The following is a 27693-nucleotide window of genomic DNA, read 5'->3' on the forward strand; positions in this document are numbered from 1 at the left end:
TTCCTGTCGCTCGGAAACCGCAGGAAACACAACTGAAGTCTGAAGGCGGAGGGACGCCCGCCGTTGTCGTAGCAACTGAGCGGAAGCGTGTCGTTTCCTGTCGCGTCCACAGCACGGCGCTGCCGAGTCTACAGTCTTCATGTATTAAAGTCGCTAATTAAAAAGTAAATGAACTGCATATCAGTACAGGCCAAACGAGTCCAAGTTATATTTTATTTGCTCCCTTAAAGCAAGTAAAACACAAAGAGGGAGATGCACCTCCATCAACAGAAGTGAGATCACACCTGTATGACGTCACTCATGTGTCAAATGACTTATAACTGTGTCAGGTCAGGGTCGAGCAGTAGTGTACTTGTTTACTGTTGTTTATTTTGTTGACAGTTTTGCATATATTCATGTCTATGTTTCTCGTCTGCTCTCTGCTGGAGGGCTTTTGTTGTTCTGTGTTTCTCTTTCAAAGACCAAAGGATTGAAGTCGGGCGACATACTTGGCCGGGTCAGAGGTTTCACTTTTCTCTTCTGTAGAATTGCTTGCGTGATTTTGGCAGTGTGGTTCGGATCGTTGCTGGAATATTCCTCTTCTGTCAAGACTCAGACGGCTGAAGTCATCACGTCAGCCATTATTTTGGTAAATCCACAGGCGCTCGTGGCGCATCTATAAATAAACCTCTCCAACACGTCTGACACTCATCTCTTCACGCTTTCTGTGCTCGTCCCAGCCCGTTCACAGCAAACACGCTGGACTCCCCTGCTAAAACAAAAAATCCAGCATGGATTCCAAGTTGGTTTATGCTGGTGTAGTGCTGGTCTAGCTGGTGGGCCAACATATTCATGCTGTTCCCAAGCAAAATGCTGGCGATGCTGGTTTACCAGCACGGTCTTGCAGGGTTGAGTGTCAGTCGCCAGTTGTCTGTATGCATGTAGTGTTTTGGGAACAAACATAGTTTTTGCTCACACATTTCTCTGTTTAACACATTAATGATGCAACAGAAAAGCAATATAAGGATAAAACATGATTTATTGAATTATATAATAACTTGTATTAGTTATGATTACATTATAAATTTGTCACTGGTAAAACGTTTTCAAGCATCAAAGGTGTTGTCTCCTGTTTCATAAGGTCTGTACACGAATCAGTTAAAAGAGCGTGAGTACATTGCATAACAAATTCATTTAGAGACATAAAAAACAACAAATGACTAACAGAAGCTTAATCATAAGCAATTTGTTCAGTAATCATATGAGTAATATTGTGAGACGAGCTCTTTTTAATGGGACAGATAATAACAACTTCATAACGAAAGTTCAAAACTGAAAACTGTTGTTTTTAAAGACTTCATACTTACCTGGGAAGTCACATGTGTCCAAATCCAGCTGTCAGTCACTGACTTCAAAAAGTACACGTAGTAAAAGGTATGTCAGTGCAGTGAGGGCCATGACATTTTATTGAAAATAGTGATAGTGTGACTTTCTGTTAATTCAACCAAAGTCAATGGCCAAGTGCCCAACTAAAAGAAACACCAATTCACCTTCAGGAATCTTTGTACATGTACCATATGAAGGAAATAAAGCCAAACTGGTTGACAGTAAGTGAATATGGTCATTCTGTTTTTGCAGTTGTTTAATCATCCTCTGGTGAAATATTGATTTCATCTAAGGCTGTGTTGCTGCAAGTTGTTGATGTGTTTCTGCCCACGTCTTCTCGTTTTTCTGTTCTCGCTGTTCCTCTTATTCTCAGTGATTCTGCTTGTTAATCGTAGGTGTCATCACTAATGCTCAGTCATCACTTGTAGAGTGAATCTACTTTATTTCGCTAACTACAACACTGTGTCAGTGCTACTTGTGATCATACCAGCACCCAAAAGACAACAAATGCTGCTCCACCAGCATCCCAAGCTGGTCCCAGCATGCAAAACATACCTTATGCTGGTGTCTAGCAGTGCTGGATTTTTCAGCAGGGTCCATCTAAGATGAACACGCATTTCTCGCTCTCATGTGAAAAAATTGTGTTCTCCCAAGATTCATCAGGCTTCTTTTCTTGTTTAATCTTGGACTTTTGTGCAGAAGAGCAAGCGAGGGTGTTCACTGGGTGTCGTTCTGCTTTGGGGCCTAGAAATCCTGCCGTGCATTGAGAGGTGATAATCTGAATCTGACACTGTAGCGAGACTGTACTCACTTCTGCTATATACTGTATTCTAGTTGATAGACTTCACTTTAGCAGATACACACTACTGGTCAAAGTTTGGAATAATTAAGATGTTTAAAATAAGTCTCTTCTGCTCATCATGGCTACATTTATTAAATCAAAAATACAGTAAAAATTGTGAAATATTATTAAAATTTAAAATAGCTGATGTCTGTGTGAATATCTGTTAAACTAATTTATTTCTGTGGTCAAAGCTGAATTTGATCACAGAACAAGAAATCATTCTCATATGCTGATTTGATGCTCAACAAACATTACTGATTATGAGCAATGTTGAAAACATTTGTTCTGTGCAATTATTCTGCAGAAGCTGTGATTGCCAAATGTTTGGAGTTTTTTTTTTTTTTTTTTATGAATGCTTTTTCAAAATAAATGCTGTTCTTTTGAAGTTCCTATTCATCAAAGAATCCTGAAAAATAAAACGTATTGAATAAATGCAGTCTTGGTGAGCGGAAGAGCTTTCTTTGAAAAACATTAGAAAATCCCAATTATTCCAAACTTTCAAATGTAGTTTTTCTCTTTATGAAATAGTGATGATTCATCCTACACTGGACAGATTCATGGTTCATGGCTACACTACAGATGAACGCAGCGCAAAACAGAAAATGTCAAACCCTCACATGGGGTCTTGGAAATGTAAAAACTTAACGCCAGCGTTTCACATATAAACCGAGGCCCGTTTGATTACACTTTCAATCTCGGATGTCTAAAGTACCTGTGCGACCCTTACGTGTGTTCTGAGTGTCTATAATGGAAACGTAACAGAGATGAAAAATGTCTTTCCACTTCATAAATCCTGCTGTAATGAGGCTGAGTGGAAGTGAAGCTAAACAGAGTGGAGTATGTCCATAAAAGGCTTCAGCTGGAGGATCTGAACCTCGCTGCTCCATCTCACAGAATGAGTGGAGCAGACAAAAACAAACATCTGAAAACACATCATTAACCTAATCCTTATTTCACATTGTTATATTTATGTCATCGTGAGGATTTTTCAAATGTTATAAATGCTCCATGACCTAATAATAAACATATGCAAATACGCAAAACCCGTTTGAAACAGGTTGAATAACTCCATTGTCCGCATCTGATCCATGACGGTGACAGTAGGAGACTTAAAACAGTTACACAAATATCATTATCGCACCATCTCCAGTGGTTTTAAAGCGGACTGTGGCAGGAATGAGGACACATTGTAGCTCTCAATGATCTGAACTGGAAGGGTCAGTTCTTGTGTAGCTCTGTATTTCTCCGTTTACTTCCGAGGAAAGCTCCTGAGGAACCTGAACAAAAGCCCTCGGGCATTTTACTGCAGGCCATGACAATAGACGAGCGACTGCCTCTGATCTGCTCAATCAACACGTTTCCCTCATTTCTCAATAATTCCAGTCTGGGTTTATCCAGTATTATCGGAGCTGGTTGAGGGGGTAGTCAAATAAGGTAAACTCTGTCCTCACGTGTCAAGACGAACCTAAAATTAAACCAGCGAACAGCTGAGCGCTCGAGTGTGTGTGTGTGTGTGTGTGTGTGTGGACGCCAGTGAGTGACCGAACACACGCGCACACGCACGAGCGTCTTTGTCTGTCCACGCGCGCCGTGTGACAATAACACGATGACACGATTCTCTTATGCCGAATACATCGCCTTATTTCGATCAAGTGACACAAAAAGAAATTCGTCGGCGCAGAAAAGCACATCATCCTCCGGACGAGCTGCAGACCGCGACGACGCGCCGACGGACCCGTCAGAGTGAGTCCTCCAGTCCTTCTGTGTGTGTTTACTGTGTTTGTTTACTATCGCAGTTAGTTCATTAACAGAAAAACATCTCAGATGAGCTGTGTTTGACGGGTGTGTGATTTGTGTCTGCGCGATCTTCAGCTGTCAGTTCGGATTTGAGGAAAGACGCTCTTTTATTCATCTTTTGAAGAGACCGGGGCTAGTTGTCACACTTTTCTCTTCTCCAGTCGGTATTTGTGGGGTGATTCTGAAATGTCTCTGTAAACACAAACTGTATGCAGTACACAGAGACACGACGACCTCTACAGCGGGTAATCTGTCCCATGGGGTAAGTTGTCACAGTGGAACTGCTATTATCACGGGCTTTTTGGCCAAATGTACACACTATGAAACACAATTAATGAAAAGGAAAAATATTTAAAAAAAAAAAAAAAAAAAAACTTTTTTTTTGGCCAAAAGACATTTCACCAAATAGAATTTTCTAAAATAACAAGTAAAACAGCTGTGACAAATTGCCCCGATCTGACATGAGAATGACCCTTGTCTTGAGAACACAGTTCAAGCTCTGCGTTTAGGTCCTTATTGTCTTCATGACATACTGACTCTTGTCTTATTGTATGTGTTTATTTAGTTCACGTAATACTCAACAGATACTACAGAGATGTGATGATGCTGTAAATGTAGCCTCGATGACAGAATTGACCAAATAGTTCCAATTAAGACTGTTTTAAAAAGCACTGATAAACAAACATTTATGAAGTTAGACCTAGTGGCGACGGCCCCATGTGACAACTAGCCCTGGCCTTTGCTATAACAGACAAATACCTCGATTATTTTTTAATTAACGTTGTCTTCTGCTGTTGATCCTGCAGAATGATTTGTGCAGTCAGAAGAGCACATGTGCAGCCCGTGAGTGAAGCGTGTGATTCAGACGACTGGACGGCTCTGCATGAAGCCGCTCACCGCGGCCAGACGCACTGCGTTCAGGCTCTGCTGAAAGGTAAGAGATGTGTGGATACACCTGTTCTAGACAGAGCGCTGACAACTAAATCAGCATTAGACAAAAGACGTTGACCCCGGGGTTGGAAGAGCCACGGGAGTGTTTCGTCACAAATCTTTCTGAGGAATTTCTAAAAAACTCGTCAAACGGGTTGAGTTACTCCTATGCCTTGGCTTGGGCCCTGAAGTGTTTTATGGTGTTAGTCACGGTTGGTCATCTGCAGTAATCCAGCAGCGTGTGCTAATGAAGCGTGTTCACGTGCTGTGTTTGACAGATCCTCGCGTGTGCGTGGACAAACGCACGCTACAGGAGCAGACGCCGCTGCTGCTCGCCGTTCACGGGCGACACCTGGACTGCGTGAGGAGTCTTCTAGAAGCGGGAGCCGACCCTGATATCAACAACAAAAACAAAGAGACGCCTCTTTATAAAGGTACTTTCACTGAGGTGCTTCATTTGTGTGTCTGCCCCACGAAAACAATAGTGTCACTGTTCACCCCAGTTTACTTCAAGAACAATTTCAAATGAAAATGTTCTCACTCTCAGTTCATCCAAGATTAGGATGAGTTTGTTTCTTCATCAGATTTGAAGAAATGTGTCGTTTTATCACCGCTGTAACCTCTGCAGTGAATGGGTGCCGTCTGATAAAAACTTATTACACAATAATTTACAAGTAATTCACACCACTCCAGTCCATCAGTTAACATCTTGAGAAGAACTTTTAAAAGTTTTTAACTCACATACGAGTCCATAATCCATAATAACGCTTCCTCCTGTGAAAAAGTCCATCTCCTGTTGTCTCTTACATCAAAATCCTTAAGATCAAAATCAAATGGTGGTTGATCTGTGCATATGTTTTCTGATTCAGGCCAGTCAACTTTTTCCCTGGAGGAAGCGTTATTATGGATTATGGGCTCATATTTTAGTTAAAAACCGCTTGATGGATTTGTTTCAGCTTTTGTCTTCTCAAGATGTTCACTGATGGACTGGAGTGGTGTGGATTACTTGTGGATTATTGTGATGTTTTTATCAGCTGTTTGGACTCTCATTCTGACGGCACCCATTCACTGCAGAGGATCCATTGGTGAGACAGTGATGGAATGACACATTTCTACAAATACGACGAACAGAAAACTCATCAGCACATTTTGAGGTCATTTCATGTTGTGGTTAACTAAAGGTGTTGATTCAGTTTAGTTCAGTAAAAGTGGTCATCAGTTATGAAACAAATTCGGATCAGCTGTACAGCAGCTCTACAGTAGCCAACACTGTCATTATCCAGCTCAAGTTTAGTTAGAGTTGTTTACACCTCGCTGTTCATGTGTCTGGTCATGTGTAGCGTGTGAGCAGGAGTGCATCAGCACGGTGAGGCTGCTGCTTGCGTTTGGCGCGACGGTGAATCAGCGCTGTTATCGCGGCTGCACCGCACTGCACGAAGCAGCGAGACGAGACAACGCTGAGCTCTGCGAGACGCTCCTGCAGGCCAGAGCCGCCGTCGACGCCCGCAACGCCGATGACGTCACACCCGCTATAGAAGCGGCGCGACACGGACGGACACAAACTCTGGCTTACCTGATCCGGAACGGTACTCAACCTTGTGTTTACTAACAGGCCTCTTTAAGTTATATATATATATTTATATAGATTCTCTCTTTGCAATCATTTTGAGATCTTCTGATAATATCAGTAGTACTAGGCAGTTCACTTTAATGTGACTGTTTGTAAAAACTTCAGCACAAACTCTGTGTTTTGTGTAGTAGAGCCATGTTATAAAGTACTCTCTAATAATAGCTCACTTTAAACATCTTGTTTTCCCTCCAGAGAGTGGTGATTTTTTGTTTTCAGTTCTGTAAGCTGTGAGGAAACATTTACTAAATCACAAACATACTCCATCAGTCACGCCAAACAGAGTCATTGGTGTGATTTCTTCAGATATTAGCGTTGGTGTGAGCAGCCAAAGAGGTTCTGATTCGTTTGATCTGAGTATGTCTGAGTTTTTAAACTGAAGTTAAAATTAGTATTTTACTGTGACATGAATAAATGAACGAATATGATAGCTAACTAAAAATAATCAAAGACATAGTACAAAATAATTAAACCAGGACAGTGATCCACTTCAGCAACAGATACAAAACACCAAACAGGAAATCATGTGTGTTTACAAGACATTTATTTCAATATATTGAGGATTGGCTTCTAAAACCAAAACGGTCGAAACACCAGGATCAGTAGCAACAGCTGTTGTTTTTTGTCCCGTCAGGTGCTGGTGTGAACGTTCAGACGTGTGACGGGAACACGGCGTTAACTGAAGCCTGCAGACACGGACACGGAGAAACCGTGAAGCTTTTGCTCAAACATCACGCGGATGCCAACAGAGCCACCGCTGCCGGACTCCTGCCTCTGCATATCGCCAGCCAGCACGGACACAAAGAGTAAGAATTCAGTCTGATCTAGCGATACGGGGTACAGAACTACAGCAGCGATCTGTGTGCTGTAGCAAATGTCACGTGCGGTACAACAGCTGCGTCTGACGCCTCTGACGAGAGCTCGACAACTGGACAGAGACACAGCCGCTAACGTGATTACTGTAACCCACCGCTGTGCTTTACACAAAGAGTTCACCCCACAATGAGAACTTGATGAAAATGTCCTCACCTTCAGACCATCCAAGATTAGGATGAGTTTTTGTTTCTTTATGGGAACAGATTTGGAGAAATTTCATCACTGGATCCTCTGCGGTGAATGGGTGCCGTCAGAATGAGAGTCCAAACAACTGATAAAAACATCACAATAAACCACAAGTAATCCACACCACTCCAGTCCATCAGTGAACATCTCGAGAGGACAAAAGATGAAACTAATCATCATGAAAATGTTTAAAACTAAAATAACTAAAGTCCATAATCCATAATAACGCTTCATCCAGTGAAAAAGTCCATCTCCTGTTGTCTCTCAGATCAAAATCCAGCCACATATGTGACCCTGGACCACAAAACCATTTAAAAGGATTAATTTTTTGAAGATTTTTTAAGATTTATAAATAAATAAGCTTTCCATTGATGTATGGTTTGTTAGGACAATATTTGAGATACAACTATTTGAAAATCTGGAATCACCTTTAAAGTTCTTAGCAATGCATACTGCTGATCAAAAATTAACTTAAGTTTTGATATATATACGGCAGGAAATTTAATAAATATCTTCATGGAACATGATCTTTACTTAATATCCTAATGATTTTTGGCATAAAGAAAAATCAATAATTTTGACCCATACAATGTATTGTTGGCTATTGCTACAAACATACCCCAGCGACCTAAGACTCTCTCTCCTGATTGAGACCAGACCACTTTTTCACTGGAGGAAGCGTTATGATGGATCAAGGACTCGTATTTTAGTTAAAAACATCTTAATGATGGATTTGTTTCAGCTTTTGTCTTCTCAAGATGTGAACTGATGGACTGGAGTGGTCCGGATTACTTGTGGATTATTGTGATGTTTTTATCAGCTGTTTGGACTCTCATTCTGACGGCACCCATTCACCGCAGAGGATCCGTTGGTGAGACAGAAACAAACTCCTCTAATTAATACATTTTCATTTTTTGGTGAACTATTCTTGTAAAGAGGTTTGACAGTGTCTATATGATGGAATGATTAAGCTCTGAAATGATGTCTTTCCCAGGATTGTTTCCTTATTGCTCCCGATCACCAGCCGGGCGAGGATTCGACAAAGCGGCATCTCTCCTCTCCATCTGGCGGCGGAGCACGACCGGCAGCTCGTTATGAGTCTGCTGATCGAGTCGGGATTTGATGTCAACAGCAAACTGTCTCACGAGCGCTCAGCCAGGTACCACGACCGCCGCGTTTCGGCTCTGTTCTGCGCCGTCGCTGCCAGGAACACGCAGGCCGCTGCCGTCTTGCTGAAGGCCGGCGCCGATCCCAACGTAGACCCGTTCAGCCCGCTGCTGTTAGCGGCGCGTCACGGCTGTCTGAAGACCGTGGCTGTGCTGGTGGAGCACGGAGCTCACGTCAACGCTCGCCCGCCCGGCCCGACCGCGGGTTTCCCGGCCGTGCTGCTGTACGCGCATCAGCTGGACGTCCTGCAGTATCTGCTGGACAACGGCTGTGACGCTCAGGCCTGCTTTACATGCGACAGACGTCACAGCGAAGAGGACGCAAACTTCAGAAGTCACGCAAGCCAAAGAAACACAAGCTGCACTAAAACAGAGTTACAGGTATTGACTCAGTGTCGTGAGATATTTTTGACCAAGCCGTTCTCTGTAGCCTTACAGTGCGTTTTAGCTTCTGACTGTGCCGAATCTAAAGCTGTCTGTTCGATTGCAGTTTTGTGACTGGATCTCGTCCTCCTGCTGGAGACATTCAGCCGGTCAGTTCATCGATTTGCTCCTGGACTACGTAGGAAACGTTCAGCTCTGCAGCAGGATCAGAGACCTCCTTCTGGACAAACAGGAGTGGACGAGCATCAAGGAGAAAACATGTGAGTTTGCATTATGACCCACAACACAGTTACCAGTGAAACGACATGCTTTCAGTTCAACCACACCCATTTAAAGAAAGAGTGACATTTATTTTCATTCTGTGTTCTGCACACAGAAGACAATTCTGGTCATTCAACTTTGGATTTAAATCAAATGTAGGAACTTAAGTTACTTTTTCATTTATATACGAAAGTGACTTGTGGTCAGTTACTGTGTGAACGGCGTCGTTGTTGTCCAGGGATGTGTGTGATGGTTTCTGGCTGATGTTGTTACAGTAGTTGTGCGTCAATGTGATCAATGTGAACGTTTGTGTCTTTACAGCGTCTCCTCGAGCCCTGATGCATCTCTGTCGGCTGAAGATCCGAGAGCAGCTGGGGACGCAGAGACTGAGATCGGTTCACTCGCTGCCGCTGCCCGACCGAATGCTGCGATACCTGAGCTCCAGAAGCAGCAGCAGAAGCTGCTCCATTCCTCACTTCCACGGGCACGCTGCCTTCGCTGCATCGGCGTGCGTTTAGCACGAGACTAGTGAACAACAGCAACACTGAAACGAGATTTCTGCTGGATATTTAAACGGGTACCTGTGAGATTTGTGTGTCTGTTGTGGACGGTGTGTTTTGTGTATTTATGACTTTTAATTTATCTTGAAGTATTACTCATGTTTGTGTGGGATACGCAGTTTTATGTAGCTGAATCATCTGAGTATGAGAGTGGTGATCACAGAATAAACGTGCTCTCCTCGACACTTCTGTGTCTTTCGTGTGCTGCTTTCTCGAAAGGCTGTCCTTCCTTTAATTAACAGACAGTGCAAACAGTTAATTATTACCAGTTTTAATCTGCTAATTTAGACTAGGATTATGATCAGGTTTACTCAAACTCAAAAATAATAAATAGTCTCTAGATGGCAGATAAATGATGCCGTTTCAGCAATGTTTGAGCTGAACAGGAGTGAGCTGATTCCACTGGACTTGTTAATGAACTGCGGTCAGACCACAGACATCCGACAGAACGACACGTGCTGTCCAGAGAAGAGCGTTTGAGTCAACGACTGAAAAGCTGTGCTCACACAAAAACAAAAGACCGTCTACTCCTGTGAAATGATATTTTAATATCTTCAGTTTCACTAAAGCCCATAAAAACCAATACACCAGTGTTTAATTCGTGCTACATCTGTACTTCAAGTGCTTAAAGGCGAGCGATCATTAAATCCTCATTCGCGTGTCAGTAATCGGTTAAAACAGAGTACAGTTCGCTAAAGTGACTCTAATCGGTGTTAGTGTTCCTCCTCCAGCTAAATGAAGCCGAACACGCTGAAAATAGAGGGCGAGACCGCCGGCTTAGTGGGAATCGGCTTGATGACCACATGCGCGCTGTTGTTGTGAAGTCCGTCGATCAAGTTGTGCGCTATTTCAATGTTGCTCTCGGCCGTTTTGTTCCTGAAAGCCGCGTCCGCGTGAGGGAGCAAAAAGCGGCTGTGAAGCGCGTGCAGCCCGCGGTACGGAAGCGAGCAGCACGAGCACGAGCACGCGCACGCCACAGTCCTCCTCGGCGGCTCCGCGTTACCGGACAGCAGCGGGCTCGCTTTCAAGTCATCGTAAATCATCTTCCTCTTCTCGCCGTTCGTCGCCGGCGACCTGACACGCGCAGTCCCGTTCGCGCTGTTCTTAAGGAAGTGCTCCAGACGCTCTCGGCTGCCGGAGGAGGACTGCGGCTCCTTCCAGAAGGACGCCGGGAGCTGCCGCTTGCGCATCGGGAGCTGTCCCGACCGCGCTTCGTCCTCCGAGCTCGGGCTCAGATCCGCGTTCAGACGCTCGTCTCTCCCGCTGGCGTGCGGCCCGTCGCGGGCGAGCGCGGCGGCTTTATCCTCGGAGAGCTTCGGAAACGTCGGCTCGCCGTTTCTGTGCGAATGGCAGCGAGGCATCTTGGCGTAGCGGTGCGAGAAGCGTTTCAGCTGCTTCTGCAGGTATTTGCGGTGGTCCACCGAGCGCCTGCAGGGCGCCGATCGGTCGAGCGCCGCCTTGATGTCGCTCGAGGCCAGATTGACGAAGTTCAGAAGCGTCTTCACCTCGCTGTCAGAGTTCGCCATCGCGCTCATTCACACCTCGGCAGCACCCCGCGTTTAAAGGAACGGCACATCTTCACTTCTGTAGAGCCCTGACATCCACGTCTGGCGTGAAACGGTCGCGAGAACGAGGCGTTCTGCGTCAGCCCTGCTCCATACTTGCGAACAAAAGCCGCTGAAGTGATGTCCAGCTCGCCTGGCCTCTATAATAGCCGAGGCACTCAAAGAAGCTGAATGACTATAGACTCGGTGTAGTTATGGTGCTTTCCTGAGCCAATCAGCGACCTCACTTTCCTCACAATGCACCCCAATGAGCCACCGAGATCCCGGTGTCGAATTCTTTGCCACCCCAAATTGTTGTCATGGAAATCCCTGAGGGAAAATAGCAGGCAGATGCAATATTTCTTCGTGGAAGCGGCGGCCCGACCCTCCCCGCGCTCGCCCATTCCCTCCGGCCGCGGCCCGTTTTCGAGTCGACGGAGTTTCTGAGGAAGACGGTTCGGGCGGAGGTGTCGCTCGGCGGCCGCGGAGCCGCTCCTCGGCTCGCTTTTGGCCGTCCCGTTCTGAAGTTGTGCCCTTCACCTCGGAGTGATGTCAGGAGGAGCGGGCTCCTCGGGGGAGGAGGAGGCGCTGAGGAGATGTGCGCATAACCATGGAAAGGGGGCTTGAGCGCTCAAGAATCTTGTCTTTCTGTTTGCCCCCTCAATCGAGCCACACAAAAGCTGAATTACTCATTCAAACCTCACGGGACAAAGGCGGAGGAGCCGGATAGCACTCTCGCATTTGTAGTCAAACATTCGGAGACTTAAATCGAGTCGTCGTGAAAGAGAAAGAGTTAGACAAAGCCCATAGAATTGCCATCAGCAAACATTTTCCTGTGTCATATTAGTGGGTCTCCATGGCTCCTTCTGGCGGGGGGACAATAGCACAAGTTTGCACACTCGAATACTGTCACCCTGCCAACGGCAACAAGGGCCAGAAACAGGACAATCCCCGCAAAAAGCACCGGCACCACGGGGAAGGCTGCAATAGAAAAGGAAAAAGGGACTTGTGAAATGCTAATTGAGCTCCGGCCCTCATTGAGAGGGGGAAAGAGAGCAGGGCTACCTATCCCGTCCCGTCGAGACGCCTCCTCCTCCTCCTCCCCCCCCGGCGGAGGAGCTTCAGATGTGCAGCGGCGGTGGAGCACCTGCTCCGTCAGCACCGGCGCTCAGAGCTCCGTACGACGGTCCTCCAGATGACTTCAAACGATGTCAAACATAAGACGAAACAAGCATTAACATCATCTAGAGCAACCAAAAATTAAGACGCGTCTTATTTTAGTTTTCAGAAGAACCAGGGGCTTCACCGATAACGTCATACATAGAACGATCCTAAATGTGAACGCAAACCAGTTCCCGAAAGGTTCCTCTAAACGACTTCTGATGAAATCCATACTCTGAAAATGCTCCCAAATGCATCCTACTTTACAAGCCACAGTTCATCAGTGCATCAATTCAACCTGCAGAACGGCCACAAATGAAAAACTAAACATCATGACAAATAATGCATTCATTTCAGTGACATAACTACTACAAAAGCAGTTACTCATTTGCACATATAATAGTAATAATAATAATAATGTATATTGAGATCATACTTCAATTTTTTTTAATTACTGGTATATTAGTGACAAAAAACTTTGCACACATGCGCTTTAGTTAGTGAATGTATAAGAACGCCTTCATGTCATTTCTTTATAAATCCATGCCGTTTAGGATCAAATCTGATCACGTGGATTTATTAAACGCCACGGTCAAACATATGGGGAAGCCTCTTTTAAAAAGTGTGACTGTCATGTAAATGAACAGTCTTTTAAACTTACAGGCAGTTTATAATGAATATATATTTTTGAAATATTTTTGACATGTATTATGTGAAGAGCTCATTTTTTTTTACAGGTCAGAACTTGTAAGAAATATATTTTTAAATGCCTGTCTTTTCAAGTAAATGGTGCGTGTGAATGTTGTGAGGGTCACTAGAGACCACAGGAAATCTAACAATGTTCTGCTCCTCTTCCTCTGACGCTCCTTTTCTGTCCACGTTTCTCTACTGTCCATCTGAAAAAAAAGCCAGTGAAACAACTGCTCTGCTCTTCTGAAGTGCGTGTGAATGAAGGCTTGTCCTAATAAAAGCCTGGCGACGTCTCTGACAGCCTGAAGAAGATGGATGACTGGACTGCTGGGCAGATGGACTGACAATAGGCACATCAACTCATTTTACAGGAAACGCTGCGCTGATATACTGTGCTCCTGCATGGATGTGCTTACTTTAAGCTTTAGGGCAAGAGAAACTATACCAGTTCTCTAACAACACGGAGGAGCAGACGTGAAGCTGCTTTGAACCGATCTGTTTTGTGTAAATCACTATAGGGTCATTTATATGTCGACTCAACCAGAGGCCCACGCTCACATTATTGATTTTGTTAATATTTTTTCTTTAGAAAGACAAACATTTATAGTGATGAAAGACACAATATTAAATATCACAGATGTATATTCACTGAGTAATTCACTGTTTAATAGAGGAGGCAATTTGGCAATTTTCCTCTGAGGTTTGGAGCCAGTTTACAGGGGTATAAAGATGACTTTAGACAGCTGGCAGCATCATTATTTGATGTGAACTCAGAGATTGGTAGATCTATTAGTGAAATCTGTTGAAATGATCAATCTTTGTTTTATTATATGCCAATGGTGACCGTTCAAAAATAGCAAAAAGGCACTTCTTGTGTTCTTTGTCTCAAGTTTGCATGATTGTAACTCAAGAATAATGAAAGATATTGTAGTGTCCTTTTAGATTCTGGTTTTGAAGGCCCTCGATGGTTCAGTGCCAGAGATATGGAGATGTTAATGCAGCTCAATTGGTAAATGTTCATATTTTCAGTGGTCAAAAACCAATAGCTGATAGTTGTTTTTTTTCTTTTAGAGAGAAATATCTGAAGAACAAATAATGTTGAAACTAGAAATGTATGTTGCAATTTTCTGTCAAACACAGTTGTACATTTGAGTGCCATAAGTATTATTTTTCCAGAGTTTGCATGCCTGTAACTTTAGAGGTGTTCAAAATATTTTAATATCCTTCTAGATTCTGACGCTCAGCTGATCGTAACACCTTCCACTACAATTAAATAAGATATATAAGTTACTCTTCTCCATCCCCAACTCCTCCTTACACAGGCACATGATCACTAGCACCTCCTTCACAGAAATCATCTATCAGATAATTGTTGCTTAATCTCGTCCAGTCTCATTTACAGACCTTTATCACTTCTGCATGGAATTTTATATCGGTTGCATATTTAAAAAAATCTGGTAAATGCATTGGGCTGCTTGGTTTCAAACCTCAGTGAGGTTTGCTTGTGTACAGCTCAGAATCTGAACCCTTCAGAGCAAAGCCTGCTGCCAAAATAATGTTCAGGACCTCTACAATAATCTTAATCAGAGTGGTCCTGACTGAAATAATATTTAAAGTAGAAATGTCATTTTGTTCTCCATCAGCTCAGTTGCATAGAACACACCCGTCTGAGTGCCAGACATAATATTTTTCTAAAGTTGTCATGCCTGTAACGCTGATAGTATTCAAGATATCTTCATGTTCTTCTAGATTACCATTCTTATTAAACTTTTTCTTTTGGAATCATCATTTTAAGGCCCGATATGGTTCATTCCCATAGCTAATGGGACCCCAATTTGACTCCATGTCCAAATGTTTGCATTTTACCCATTTTCAATGGTCAATAGCCAAAAGTAGGCAACCTTTTAAACAGCTGATAGTTATTGTGTTTAAAGAGGAATGTCTAAAGAACAAATAATACTGAAATTAGAAATATAATTCAAAACAATCAAAACAAGAGAATACAACACACCCCGCTGAGTGCCAATAACAAACCTTTTTCTTAGCTGTACAGGTGTTAAGGACATCTCAATTTCATTTTAGATTATTTTACTTCTGTAACTTGTCTTTTGGAGTCATTTTAAGGCCCTATATGGTTCAGTCTCATAGACATCATGTAGCATAGTTATACAATATACTGCATATTTAAACTCTTGCTAGCTTCAGAAGCTGTTAAAATAAACCAAATCCAACCTTTCAAATATCCCTAAAACTGATTTGAACATAGACTCTTATAAATACACCTTTGAGAGCCAGTTCATGTGCCTCAACCCAACCGTTTTCAGTGGATTTTTGGTACTCAGAGAGTTATGTTTTATGCAAGTATTTTGATAGAAGGAAATAAGATACATTTCTAGTTTAAACATTATTTATTTGTCAGACATTCCTCTTTAAATGCAGCATCAGCTGTGTGCAAACTGAACCGTTTGGTTTTCCATGACTGAAAATGGAAAAAACTCAACTCCATTTGAACATGGAGCTGCTCTGAAAACCCCATATTGATGGGAAAGAACTACATGGGGCCTTGAAAATTAAGACTTCCAAACATAAGTTTATTATGAATCAGAATCTAGAAGGATATTAAGACATCTTAAATACTTTTAGAGTTGCAGGCATGCGAACTCTGGAAAAGCAACAATTATGGCACTCAGGTGTGCTCTGTGTAACTGTGTTAATCACAAGATACAAGTTATTCTAGTTATTTGTTCTTAAGATATTTTTCTTTATGAAAAATATTAGCTGTATGCAAAGTGACCCACATTTCGTTTTTGACCACTGAAGGTGTGTACAATTTACAAATTTACTCATAAATCCGCATTAAGATCTTCATATCTCTGGGATTGAACTATCGAGGGTCTTTAAAATAAAGATATAAATTGGAAAATGTCTTAAGAACCAGAATCCAAAAGGATATCAAGATCTTTTTAATACTTCTTGAGTTACAGGCATGCAAAGTTTGTTTTTGCCATTTTTGAACTGTCCTCATTGTCATGTAATGAAACAAAGACAGCTAAAGTCAGCAGATTTTACTAATAGAGCTACCGATCTCTGTGTTAAAAAAATAAAATAAATAAAACATACCGATGCTGCCATCTTCTGAAAATAATTTTTGCATCACTGTGGTTTAGCCCCAAATCTCAGATGAAACTTTTGACCCCTTTCTTCAAAACAGTGGATTACTCAATAAATACACATCTGTGACATGTCATATTCTGGCTTTTATAACTATATATGTTTGTCTTTCTACAGAAAAAAAATATTAACAAATTCAAAAATTTGAGTGGGGGAAGTTTATGAAATCTGTTTGATTCGACATGAAATGAATCTATAGAAACAACGGTGACACCGTAAATAAAGTGTACAAAGAAATGACTTGGTTGCTATTAAATACGCATGTTCACCATTCATTTCTTTGGAAACAGGGCAACGATTCGCATACGGCAGGTTTCAGTGTCGTGCAGTTTCTGTAGAAATGGCTGTCATGATGCACATTCACAAATGTTCTATAAAAGGGTCTTGAATAGTTGAGAAGGAACATGAAGACCCGGTGCAACCCAGGCCAGAGCTCTGAACCCCAACAGAAGATCAGAAATATCACAATATAAACACTGATCTTGTTCAAATGTTAGAGTTTGTCTCAGTCATCTGTGAGCTGTAATATGCCCTATTCTTACACCCAGAACATGTTTCCTTTGTTACAGCGCCCCCTATTGGCCGCTTACATCAAGCTCATGAGCAGAAAGCTGTCTCATCTCACAAAAGTGTCAGATCACCAGTACGGACTCGCACAGTCAGGAAACGATGAAAGATTAAGCAAAAACAAGCTTTTAATTACTATGCACTTCACACTATGAACAAACAGAACTAACAGAAAGTCGACAGAACTAAAGAAGAGCCTTACATGTAATACAAAAACACTCCTCACATGGTAGAGCTGAGTGAAGATCAATCAAAAGATCAAACAAAAGTCTTGTCTTCTTTTTGGAAGTAATAATATGACAAACGTGCTCAACTATATCAGACGAAGAGTTCTCACGGGGTTATCAGGTCATTTAACATTAGTTACTGATACATGGACAACATGTCATGCCATGTCAAACGCAGAGTCGGCCTGAGTGTCGAAGCTGGAGCGTTTCAGAAGGCCGGCGTCGGTCATAGAGTATCGTCGAGCGGCCCAGTCCATCCGCTCCTGCCGCACTGACAGCAGCTCCTCCGCTTCCTCAGGGAGCGTCCATTCACCCTGCTCCACGACACAGAACACATCACACACAGCTCTGGGACTCAGAGTGCACTTTCACTGATGACGCCCTGTCTCCACGAATCATCCATTTCAGTCTCTTTAATCTTTGTGAAATCTGGCACGCACTGATAAGAGGAAACTACTTCAGTATAAAATAAAATATGATGAATCAGAACATCAGTCTAAAGTGTGAGAAAGGTTGGATTTGATTTGTTCAGCACATGTTGGTATTTTCAGTGAGCAGTAAATACTGCTCTCTAAAATTAGGTCATTACTAAATCAAACAACATAAGACAAAAAAAACACTCACCGTGACTGGATAACAGCGTAGACGACTCATTAAAGGGGTTATGAATTGAGAAACCAAAATTCCCTTACACATACATACAGTCTATGAGATCACTGTACTAAAAAACATCCTGTAAGTTTCAGAAATCTAAAAATTCTCTTCAGTCCAAAAACATCTTGTATTGAAGCCAGTCTGTCAAACCATAGAAGAAGATCAACACCCGCTGCCTGTTTAGCCTAGGGTGACCACCTGGCAATAGATCTGTTGCGGGACACAGATGTGACAGTTACGCAATACTGATTACATTCGTTATCATGTGCTGATTTAAGTTTCTGAGTGCGCACATGCAAGTGGGAGAAAGCACGTCTTTATCTATGAGAGTAAAGAGAATCCACCTGCGAGAAAAGAGATGTGTGCTTGCACATTTTGATAATTGATAATTAATAGAGATTTGTAATTAAAATAACGCCATGGAAACGGTCTCAAATTAACTATTAAAATAAGAAAGTCGAGTCTGTAGGCAGCATTGACCTTTTTAAATTGGTTAAAATGAATGGAGAATATCGTGTTTTTCACGATATCCACAAATCCTTTGCACGGAAACTATGCTGCAAAAATAATAAATAAAGCTTTCTTAAAAAGACAAAAGAACACATGGACATTTCCTTAATATGATCATTAAAAACCAACGAACTGATGAAAACACGGGACATTTTTCCAATATGCGACGTGCGGGACAAGGGGTGAAAATGTTGTGCGGTACAACGCAAAGCAGGACGGGTGGTCACCCTAGTTTAGCCCCGCCCACCGATTCATGCACGTAGTGTAAAAAACAAGAGATGCAAACACAGGTCTACACAGAAACCAAACAATAAAGATGCTCCGATAACAACAAGATGCTATGCAGTGCAAAGTTCTGGGAAAACACAATCTTTGCATTGCCTTCCTTCTGATCCAGACGTTAGGAAAGAGTGGATTTTTAACAAAGTTCCAGACCACATCAGTAAGAACTTGATCCTTTGTTCATTTCATTTTACCGTGGATTAGTTTACAAATAAAGGAACCATTTAACAGGATTTTCAGAAAGATTGAAACTAAAGGACAGTGTCAAACACCAATCACTGCAGTGAACGTTCACTTCCAAGTTTACAAACCGTAACACCTTAGCAAACACAGCGTTCTGATGAGGGGGATTACAAAATTATAATAAAAAAAGGCAGCTCATGACCCCTCAAGGTACTGATCAAACATAAACAGAGTTAAACGCTGCAGGAGAAAAAACACAGCTTCATTTGATTACATGCCTGTTCCTCCGAAAACCCTAGACAACAACTACAACGATAATCTTAGTTTTTAATAAGATTAGTTTTGTATTTATTCCCCCGTACTAAATGAATTTAATTCATTTACAAGTTGATAGAGCTTTCAACCATTTTTGCATCGTTATAGTGTCGGTAGTGTATGCGAGTGAATGATGTGAACTCTTGTTTTTATGCAGCTAAGAACGGCAGGTGCTCTTTAAGACGTCCAGCTGTGGGCCCCTGAGAGCCCAAAACTTTTCTCAGGCTCTTTAATACATTTCTCAGATCACAAGTGAAATTCGACTTGTCCAAGCTCCTCATCATCTAGTCACTTGTGCACATCCTACAATCAATCATCAATGCTTTGGGACATTCATGCAATTCATTACTGTAGGTACAATTGTCCGTTACTTCAAAGATTATTAATTGCATATGTCATTATCAAAATATATCGTACTGGTTCTTTGTTAAATGATCTTTCCTCTCAAAACATCACGGCTCTAGTTCTTTGCTAAAGTCATTAAATACAAAATAATAAATCTAATGTCAAGCATGTTTTCTGTACACTTCTCTTAGACTTGTTTGTAAATTGTCCTGAATTGATGACTTTCGGATTTCACTAATAAAGGGGAATGTACAGTGTTACAGAGCAAGAACAATGGAAGAACAAGGGAACAAACAGGGTCAACAACTGGGAAGAAGAGGAGGAGTGAGGATGAGCGGTGGAGGGGTAGAGAGGTAGAGTGCATCCAAACATCCGTGTCCTCAATCATTTACAGAACTGGTATGTAATTCACCAATGTGCACTGTACTGTAATACTGTATACTATACTGACTGTACTACAGCAATACAGTAACGTCTCTCTATTGTGGTTGTGTATGGTGCTGTTTTACTTGCGTTTTCTGCTCCTTGTTTTCCTGTGTTCCTCATCTTTGGTTTTCCTTGTTACTTTAATAAAAACCCTGCACATTATGGGACCAAATGTCTCTTCTTCCTTCCTGCCTTTAGGACCTGAGAAATGGCCTTTTCCTGGTCAAGAACTCTCTCAGTCATGTTGAGTCTGGAACACACTGTTCGGTGATGAGTTTCTGTTGACGTCGTTTTAGCTCAGTTTGTGCATTACTTGTTCCTCTTTTTTTCTTCCAGTTGAAGAGAAGGTACTGATGACTTCCTTGCAGACAGATATATTGCACTCAACACAAGGGTCTTTGGAACTTTTTTTTCAATAAATCTATAAATAAAACAATAATAAAATAATGTATAGATTTAGCCTAAATCACAATTGCTTTGAGCTCCCCCGTGTGATCTTGTGGGAAGTATGTTGCACTGCACAGCTTCCTGTCATGAATAAAGCGAACTGTCAGACCTAAATATGGTTCTGAAGTGTGTCTAGAACACGAATCAACTGTTTTAGCAAAAAACTTCACATTTTGAATTTTACATTCCATCTTGCTACATTGTGCAAAACAGCCGTGGAATGGTCTTGGATGAAAGAATAAAATAAAATCAATTGCAACTGAGTATCTCGTAATGTGGATCCATGACTTAGAGCAGTCTTTCGAAGCCCTTATTTCCCGCAGTTTTTATGGGAGTCACATCCTTGGCCAGCTAAAATGTCTTCCAGTGCTTACTTGTTTTGAGTTCCCTTTTCAAATGTTTTCCTTTGTTAGACTCGTGTGGGGTCTCCTCAGCACGTCCTGATTTTGCGGAGTTAGAGGTGTTCCTGGGTCAACATATTTTGTTGACCCTGGAACAACATCTTAATCCAAAAATGTAATCTTGACCACATCCCTAAACCTAACCTTACCCATGAGTAATCCCTGATTGATTAGATGAATGACACTGATGTACAAGCACCAAACACTGACTGTAAAGCCTAAACTTCACAAAAACTATAAACTGTTTTTTCAAACCTGATTGGTTAATCACAATGTTGATCCCGGAACATGTCATACTTGGTAAAATCAGGTTCTGCGTCTCCTCACACTCTGTTGGTCATATTCTTTCAGGTGCTTTCTTTGGAGGTGATTAAAAAGACTAGTTGTGTTGCCACCCGACATGCGACTCATCATTGCAATATTGCAATTAACTGTTGTTTGCGCCGTGTCTGTTGGGTAAAAACCATTTCCATATTACTGATGTTGAATTTTTTTTTGGAGACCAAATCCTCGCTGTTTTCATCCATTGTCACTGCACTGCTAAATCTCACTGAACTCATCAGAAACGTATACAAGTCAACACACAGTCATTCAACGTGAGCCTCAAATTGTCACATACTAGCACTGCATGTTGGGAAGTAGGCGAAAGCCATAGAACTCCAACTGACAGAACGTCCACTAACGCACGATACGATATTTCCGAAAAAGTGAATCGTGGGGACATTTTAATCATTCGCAAATTACATATCATCATATCGCACACCGCTAGTAATGGCAGTAGCTGGCGATTGAGCAGGTGAACCACTGACGCTAATGCACTCCAGTCATTACAGTGTTAGTGGCGTCAGAGACATGATTTCAGCCTCGCCCAAAATATCCTGAACACAGAAATGGGGAAAAACGGTTTAACAGTCTAACTCCACAACTCTGTACTACATAATTCACAATGTTTGTAATGTGTTTTCTCCAATGCATTTCTAATTTATGTTTTCTAACATTATAATATAATATGCATTATTTCTAACATTTATAATGTGTTTACAAACAATTCTCTGAAGTGCCTTTACACAGGCAAGAAAGAAAATGCCACAGAAAGATTTCTGAAGACGGTCAGTTCCTCTCAGAGACACACTCATATAAAACCCCACATATCAGTCTTCTTATATTTCAAGAAACACAAACCGTGAGCTTGATCTGCCTGCTACAGTATTTTCTTCTCTTTACAGACTTCACAAAAATTTCACACCAGTGACATTTTGGGAAATGATTGCAGTGCAGTTTGTGTGCAATTCTGGAATAGAGATTGCACAAAATTAAACTAAAAACTAGTTTCGATTTATAGCCGGTCAACTGGTGCATCTCCAGAACCCGAATCTTTTTTTTACCACACCACTGATTTAAAACAAGCGGGCGGTTCTTCTAGTTCTTGTGTACCATCTAAACTCGCCGTTCTTGTTTTGGGTCGGTGCGTAGATCATCTCTTTTTCTGCGCTTTCCTGTTGTGACTGTTAGCGTAGCATTACTCGTCTTTTTATGTCTATGACGAGTCACGCAGGTACTGGGCTACTCCACAGCGGCTCCCATCAGAACCAGTCGGACATAATCTGAATGTAAAAACGTTACAAGTCTACCAGAATGATTCAGGATAAGCCAAAAAATATGGTTTGGGAAATGGATACATGATGTACTCAACTACATACGTTTTGATGACACACACACACAAAAAGTTACGGACTGCAGCTTTAACAATATAGCTAATTAAATTAGTAAATGGCAATATCATCACACATTGTGATATTAATCCACTTCACCACCTCTAATTATCAGCTGTTTGGACTCTCGTTCTGACGGCACCCATTCACTGCAGAGGATCCTTTGGTGAGACAGTGATGGAATGACACATTTATACAAATCTGAAACAAACTCATCATCAAGATGGCCTGAGGGCGAGCACATTTTCAGCTAATGTTCAATTTTGGCTGAACTACTACTTTAATTAGGTGACACGTTTATGAATCATGTTAGTAAACATGTTTATAATGAAACAATTCTGATATTAAAGCCATACGTGCGTGTCCTCACCTGCTCCATATGAACAGACTGGTTGTGGTAGCTGCTCATGAAGGCATCGACCAGAATGGTGTAATCTGACATCAGGGCATCGAGAAGCACGAGGCGCAGAGGGAGAAGATGACAGACAGAGGCGGCCATGACGTTCATCAGGGCAGGAGTGGACGGGCGGACGTACCACACCTCAGGACACTCCTGCAAGGGAAGAGGACGTCTTACGACAGTTCGTGCTCGCGAACAGATCCGTCAACAACAGTCACATTTTCATGTCGAAGACAGTGACGGGATCAGTCCCATAACAATCCGTAATAAAATAAGAAGCAGACTACAAGCAAAAGCACTAATAAACACAACAGAACAAAGAAATAAAGACACAAGAATTGTAATTTTACGACTGAACTATAAAACATTTAATATAGGGTACAACAGGGCTAAAGGCACCTTTGATATTATTTTCCTCAAAACCACTAGAGGGCACAAAAACGTGGCGTAGCACTTTCCAAAACATTCACATTTCAAGATGCACGTGCAAGTTTGTCTGATGCTTGACGTGATCACGCGCAGCAGCACTAAGTTGATTCTGTGCTGACGTGATCTAATATTTGATGTTTTTTAAAATGTTGTAAATTTAAGTAGCAAACGAGAATCGCTAAAATGGATGCATATATTTTGAGACAAAAATCTTCACAATTTTTAATCATTAATCTCAATTAATAATTAATTTGAATCTTTATTAAATTATTATAAGAACTACTTCAATGCTTTCAGAATCTTTACTTTTTAAAAATTGTTTCTAGATTTAAAAAATATTTTTTATATTAACATTTTAATGACTTTTTTTTTAACAAAAAACATTTTATTTCTCAAAATAAGCAGAAAATAGGATACATTTTGCTAAAGTGATTGATTTGAACATGTACTAACTTAGACATTATTTAAAAAACGAAAAAAAAAAAACGAATTAATTACTAAAAATTATTTTAGCTGAAGTATTTGTATTAATACAAATATTAATACCCCGTGTGTGGGGTGAAAGGCCCCCCCTTGCCACCTCAAACATTTATAAGATTTTAAATCAAAATAAACAATTTGTATGATTTATTGTCACACAAAATATGTTGCGTCATAAATGTTTCACACAAACGTATATATTTTTTCTGCAATTTTAGTGGCAGTGAACAGCACATTTTTTCTTAAGGTGTATCTTTAGCCCGTTGCACCCTACTTATGAAATATATACATTTTGAATTTACAGTGCAGATGAATTACAACAATGTATTAATTTGTTTAGATATTAATGAAGTTAATAATAAAATTAATAATAATAATAAAACATGTATTCCTATTATAACTCTAACTGTTTGTCTTCCTGAAAACACCAGTGTGAATGTAATGTGACTGAGACACATTCACAGCTAAACAGAGGTTTGAATCCTGCTACAAAAGAAAAAAGGGGCTGGAGCTCCTAATTTTGATCTCAAAGCGTGTCCCAGATCGATGCATTTCAATGACCCGTATAGGGTTAACGAATCCTGTAGGAAAAACTGCTAACGAGGCATCAGCAGCAAAGCTCAATACTGATGATGCATTACTGACACACATTTACTGTTCATCTGCCCAACGCATTCAACACATGACCTTGCGGTGGAGTTCTTTGGTCCACAGAGGTAACAGGTCAGTCGTGGGGAGTTTGAGGTGAAGTCTGAGCACCTCCTGGAGGGAGCTGACCCGGTCCGGGAGGAAACCTCCGGTCTCGTTGTAGAAGAGCATGAGATCAGCGACCTGCAGCAGCAACACACGTCAACACTTCTGAGGGAGCGAAGAGAACTCCATCTAGTGTGAACAGAGCTGAACACAAACATGAACTTAATTATGACACTACTGCCATTGCTTTACAGCTGGAACTGAAATTTTAAGCTGTTATTTTCCTATTTGTTTTGAAACCAAGCGCTGTAGCAATAAACTTGATCTTAAAGCAGGGCTAGTGAACCCCAGATTCCATCTCCATCCACACGTCTGTAGTTTTTAATGCACGATCAGGTTCAGGTGTGGGCGTTTCTCTCCAGGATCAGGATCTGCTGTGTGGCGTGATCTCTGAGGTCAGGCGTACGGTACCTGAGTGTCAAAGACGTTGGTGAGGTTGACCCTGAACTCTGCTTTCAGGCATCGGGCAACGCAGCGGCAGTCGTGAACCACCTGAAGAGTCAGAAACATCGGTGAGCGCTTGGTTCCTCTGCCACACGTCTGCTGACATCACAACAGTCCTCTCACCTTCAGGACGTGGGGATTCTCCATTATCATGGACAGGCCGTTTTTAAAAGCTTGTCCACCGAGCAGGAGGACATCAAACAGGTACACTACCTTCTTAGTGGCCACCTGTCCAAAATTATTCACACGCATTCACAAGGGAATTTAAAAGAGCTTATATTCAGTATCGATTTGACGGCACTGACACTACTGAATAAGAACAAACTGAATTGAGCTGAATGACATTACTATAGTCTTCCACAGAGGAACACAGATGGAATCACAGAATCCAGTCAAAAAACTACATTTAATGAATAACACGAAACGTCATGGAATTCGGCAAATTTTGGATGAATAAACCTAAAACGTGCTTTTTATTATTTTAAAGAATCCATAGAAATTAAAATGGAACAGACTGAATTCAGAAAAAAAAAAAAATTCATAGGAAAATGTAATTTCTGTTAAACTTTTAATAAATTGTTTTTAAAACTTAAGTTCCATGATTTCAATTAATTAGACATTCATTTTAAATACTATAATGTCAAAAACTAGAAACTGAATTTAGACAGAAATAAAACAGAATTTGGAAATGAATTTCATAGCAGAGCTGAAACAGAATTTGTTTGATAATCAATGAATTTTACAGTGCTAATGCTGTTATTGTCCTGTTTCTTAATGTGAAGCTGCTTTACTATTCTTCTAACCTGCAGCCAGCACAGTCTCTCTTGTGCAGTCTGTCCAAAAACATCAGCGCCGACCCCGATGACTTTTTGTGCTTGGATGTGCATAACCTGAAAAGCAAAGGAAAACATATTAGATCCTGTGCGTACACAGAACAGGTCGGAGACGAGACACAACACTGGTTCACTGAACTCACTGCTGGGCCGAACTTCTCATGAAGCTCATCAATCACCACATAATTGACACAGTCCTCATGTACATCATCTGAGAAAAAAGAAAACGGATAAAATAATCCACCGACCGAAGGTAAAAAACACAGATGATGTCCAATTCACAGTTAACATGAGGACAATTACCTAGTCCCGTCTTCTTGAACGAGTGGATTTCGGATTTGTACTCTTCATTACCACTGAACATACAACAAATGAACAAGTTTGACAAATAAAGGCTGGTGAGCAGTGTTAATGACTAAATGACTCGAACACGTCCATTGGTGTAAAGACACTCACAGCGTGTCCTGATTGGCTGAATGGGTAAACTCCACTTTGAAAAAACAAAGAGAAATTATTTCTTAGCTAACAAACACTGCATACACTTAAGCGCCGTTTTAATGTGCTGTTTTATTTGCTAAAATGTTTTTATAAAGAAGCGCCTGAACCAAAACGGAATTATGCAATTTACCTTTACGAATTTCGTGTCCGAAAATGATTTTGACGCCTGGAAATTTCCGTCCGCTTTTCACTTCAGACACTTCAAAAAGGAAAATAGAAAAAAAATGTTATTTTAAAAGGTGTCGTTATTAAACGGATCTGTTGATGAGGCCTTACCGTCCTCTAAAATCACGGTCTTCTTCTGAGTGATGCGCTTGATGACGCCGGTGATTTGAGTATCGAACAGAGTTATTTTAACACGTTTTCTCTTCAAATCATCCAGAAACCTGCACTCCTCTGAAGATGTCGCCATGACCGGCCTGTCAATGAAACTAATGACGCTTCTAATGCACCGGTGAAATTTCTGCGCTTGTGCGAAATAACGAGACGTTTGGCCGGTGTTTCCCCACCGAACTGGTTCAGGTAGTTGAGCGCAAACCCCGCCCCCCGGGCGATTCCGAGCATTCGATTGGTCACTTAAATCACGGGCTGATTCGCTGCTCACAGCTCGCTACTGTCTGTAATATAAAAGAATAAACTCTTCATTGTAATACAAATTTGGGCTCGTGAAATGTGTGTAGGTCAATCTATCTATTGGTTTTAATTGCTGATAAAGATTTTTCTTGCAAGATAATATTGGCCTTATGAGGAGAGCATTATTCAGACATTAAAAATAGAAATAAATATTAATTCACCAATTCAAAGATATAATTAACATAAAAACAAAAAGACTTATGATTATAGTAATGAGTGCTCTGGCTAAGCGGGGTCAGGGGAGGAACCTTGGGTTATTTAGACACATACACGCACGAAACAAATTTAATGATGCACAGAACGAAAAATGCGTGAGAACACTGATTATATATGGATCAGTGATTATATATGGATCAGTGATTACATGGATCAATGATTATATATGGATCAGTGATTATATAGATCAGTGATTATATATGGATCAGTGATTATATATGGATCAGTGATTATATAGATCAGTGATTATATATGGATCAGTGATTATATATGGATCAATGATTATATATGGATCAGTGATTATATATGGATCAGTGATTATATATAGATCAGTGATTATATAGATCAGTGATTATATATGGATCAGTGATTATAT

General features: G+C 41.2%; 3 protein-coding genes across 4 annotated transcripts; 1 reads left to right on the forward strand and 2 right to left on the reverse strand.

The window, feature by feature from the left end:
- Positions 1–3278: 3278 nt before the first annotated feature.
- asb2b (ankyrin repeat and SOCS box containing 2b) lies at positions 3279–9979 on the forward strand. The gene is made up of 8 exons (XM_051134096.1): positions 3279–3952; positions 4813–4940; positions 5215–5370; positions 6277–6522; positions 7198–7369; positions 8620–9172; positions 9282–9435; positions 9758–9979. The coding sequence occupies exons 1-8, from the start codon at positions 3816–3818 to the stop codon at positions 9952–9954; spliced, it is 1743 nt and encodes a 580-aa protein (XP_050990053.1). The 5' UTR covers positions 3279–3815; the 3' UTR covers positions 9955–9979.
- Positions 9980–10467: 488 nt separating this feature from the next.
- LOC127180132 (protein FAM181A) lies at positions 10468–11957 on the reverse strand. The gene has a single exon (XM_051134097.1). It carries the CDS (start codon positions 11529–11531, stop codon positions 10728–10730), a length of 804 nt encoding a protein of 267 aa, XP_050990054.1. The 5' UTR covers positions 11532–11957; the 3' UTR covers positions 10468–10727.
- A 5282-nt stretch (positions 11958–17239) lies between these two features.
- exd1 (exonuclease 3'-5' domain containing 1) lies at positions 17240–26998 on the reverse strand. Of its 2 annotated transcripts, none has more exons than XM_051134276.1 (11): positions 26745–26998; positions 26599–26667; positions 26427–26460; positions 26274–26326; positions 26114–26181; positions 25941–26027; positions 25261–25365; positions 25105–25185; positions 24628–24771; positions 23002–23184; positions 17240–17670 (listed from the first exon to the last, which is right to left on the reverse strand). In XM_051134276.1, the coding sequence occupies exons 1-11, from the start codon at positions 26878–26880 to the stop codon at positions 17515–17517; spliced, it is 1116 nt and encodes a 371-aa protein (XP_050990233.1). In that variant the 5' UTR covers positions 26881–26998; the 3' UTR covers positions 17240–17514. The 2 variants fall into 2 exon arrangements, with proteins under 2 accessions (XP_050990233.1, XP_050990234.1); XM_051134277.1 differs by having other exon boundaries at positions 17529–17795.
- Positions 26999–27693: the final 695 nt, after the last annotated feature.

The sequence above is a fragment of the Labeo rohita genome, chromosome 17 (assembly GCF_022985175.1).
Source record: "Labeo rohita strain BAU-BD-2019 chromosome 17, IGBB_LRoh.1.0, whole genome shotgun sequence".
Classification (NCBI taxonomy): Eukaryota; Metazoa; Chordata; class Actinopteri; order Cypriniformes; family Cyprinidae; genus Labeo; species Labeo rohita.

Excerpts from the sequence above, each read along its gene's own strand:
- exd1 (XM_051134276.1), bottom strand. The coding sequence starts at position 26,880 with ATGGCGACATCTTCAGAGGAGTGCAGGTTTCTGGATGATTTGAAGAGA. Across the intron at positions 26,182-26,273 it reads GTTCAAGAAGACGGGACTAG|ATGATGTACATGAGGACTGT; the intron begins GTAATTGTCCTC and ends CTTTTTTCTCAG. Across the intron at positions 25,186-25,260 it reads AGAATCCCCACGTCCTGAAG|GTGGTTCACGACTGCCGCTG; the intron begins GTGAGAGGACTG and ends CTGACTCTTCAG.
- asb2b (XM_051134096.1), top strand. The coding sequence starts at position 3,816 with ATGACACGATTCTCTTATGCCGAATACATCGCCTTATTTCGATCAAGT. Across the intron at positions 4,941-5,214 it reads CGTTCAGGCTCTGCTGAAAG|ATCCTCGCGTGTGCGTGGAC; the intron begins GTAAGAGATGTG and ends TGTGTTTGACAG. Across the intron at positions 7,370-8,619 it reads AGCCAGCACGGACACAAAGA|GATTGTTTCCTTATTGCTCC; the intron begins GTAAGAATTCAG and ends TGTCTTTCCCAG.
- LOC127180132 (XM_051134097.1), bottom strand. The coding sequence starts at position 11,531 with ATGAGCGCGATGGCGAACTCTGACAGCGAGGTGAAGACGCTTCTGAAC.